The sequence below is a fragment of the Geospiza fortis genome, unplaced genomic scaffold, assembly GCF_000277835.1.
Source record: "Geospiza fortis unplaced genomic scaffold, GeoFor_1.0 scaffold387, whole genome shotgun sequence".
In the NCBI taxonomy this organism is placed as follows: domain Eukaryota; kingdom Metazoa; phylum Chordata; class Aves; order Passeriformes; family Thraupidae; genus Geospiza; species Geospiza fortis.
In genome coordinates this window covers 331373-331884 of record NW_005054546.1, presented here as the reverse complement: position 1 = coordinate 331884, position 512 = coordinate 331373, and the positions used below count along the sequence as shown (strand labels likewise).

Genomic DNA, 512 nt, shown 5'->3' with positions numbered 1-512 from the left:
CCCCGCGCGGCCGGCGCCGGCTCCCGCATGCCCAGGTAGCAGCAGCCCATCTGCACGCAGGTCCCCGCTCGGCTGCCAGCCTGAGCAGCACCGGCGTGCCCGGAGACTTCCTCAAAACACTCCAGAGCCTTTGGAAAATCCTGGAGCCCTTCGTGAGCCGCCCCGACGCTGAAATAAAGGCTCCCCGGGTGGTCCCCGCTCTCCGCCTCTGAGGGCTGGGACTGGAGAAGGAACTCAAAGCCCTTTCTGGGCTTCCCAGTCTCCACGTAGGCAGCTCCCAGGTTGAAGGCACAAGCCCTGTGGAGCTGGGGGCTCACTGTGTCCCTGGAGAGGAGCAGGGCTTTCCTAAAGCACCCCACTGCCTCCCGCCCGGCGCCCAGGGCCAGCGCCCGGTGTCCGGCCCGTGTGAGGCCCTCGATCGCACCCACCCGCGCTGCCGCCTCATCCCCTCCCTCCTGAGCTGCTGCCCTGGCCTCAGCCTTCTTCTTCTTCTTCTTGCTCTTCTTTCAGCT

The 512-nt window shown here is 66.8% G+C and overlaps 1 protein-coding gene across 1 annotated transcript in view; it reads right to left on the bottom strand.

Annotated features, from left to right (window-relative positions):
- Positions 1 to 512, bottom strand: part of TTC24 (tetratricopeptide repeat domain 24) — a 5036-nt gene that overhangs the window by 3179 nt on the left and 1345 nt on the right. The window contains exon 2 of the mRNA XM_031063971.1: positions 18 to 468. Coding sequence (XP_030919831.1) covers positions 18 to 468 — 451 coding nt within the window. The remainder of the gene's footprint in view (positions 1 to 17; positions 469 to 512) is intronic.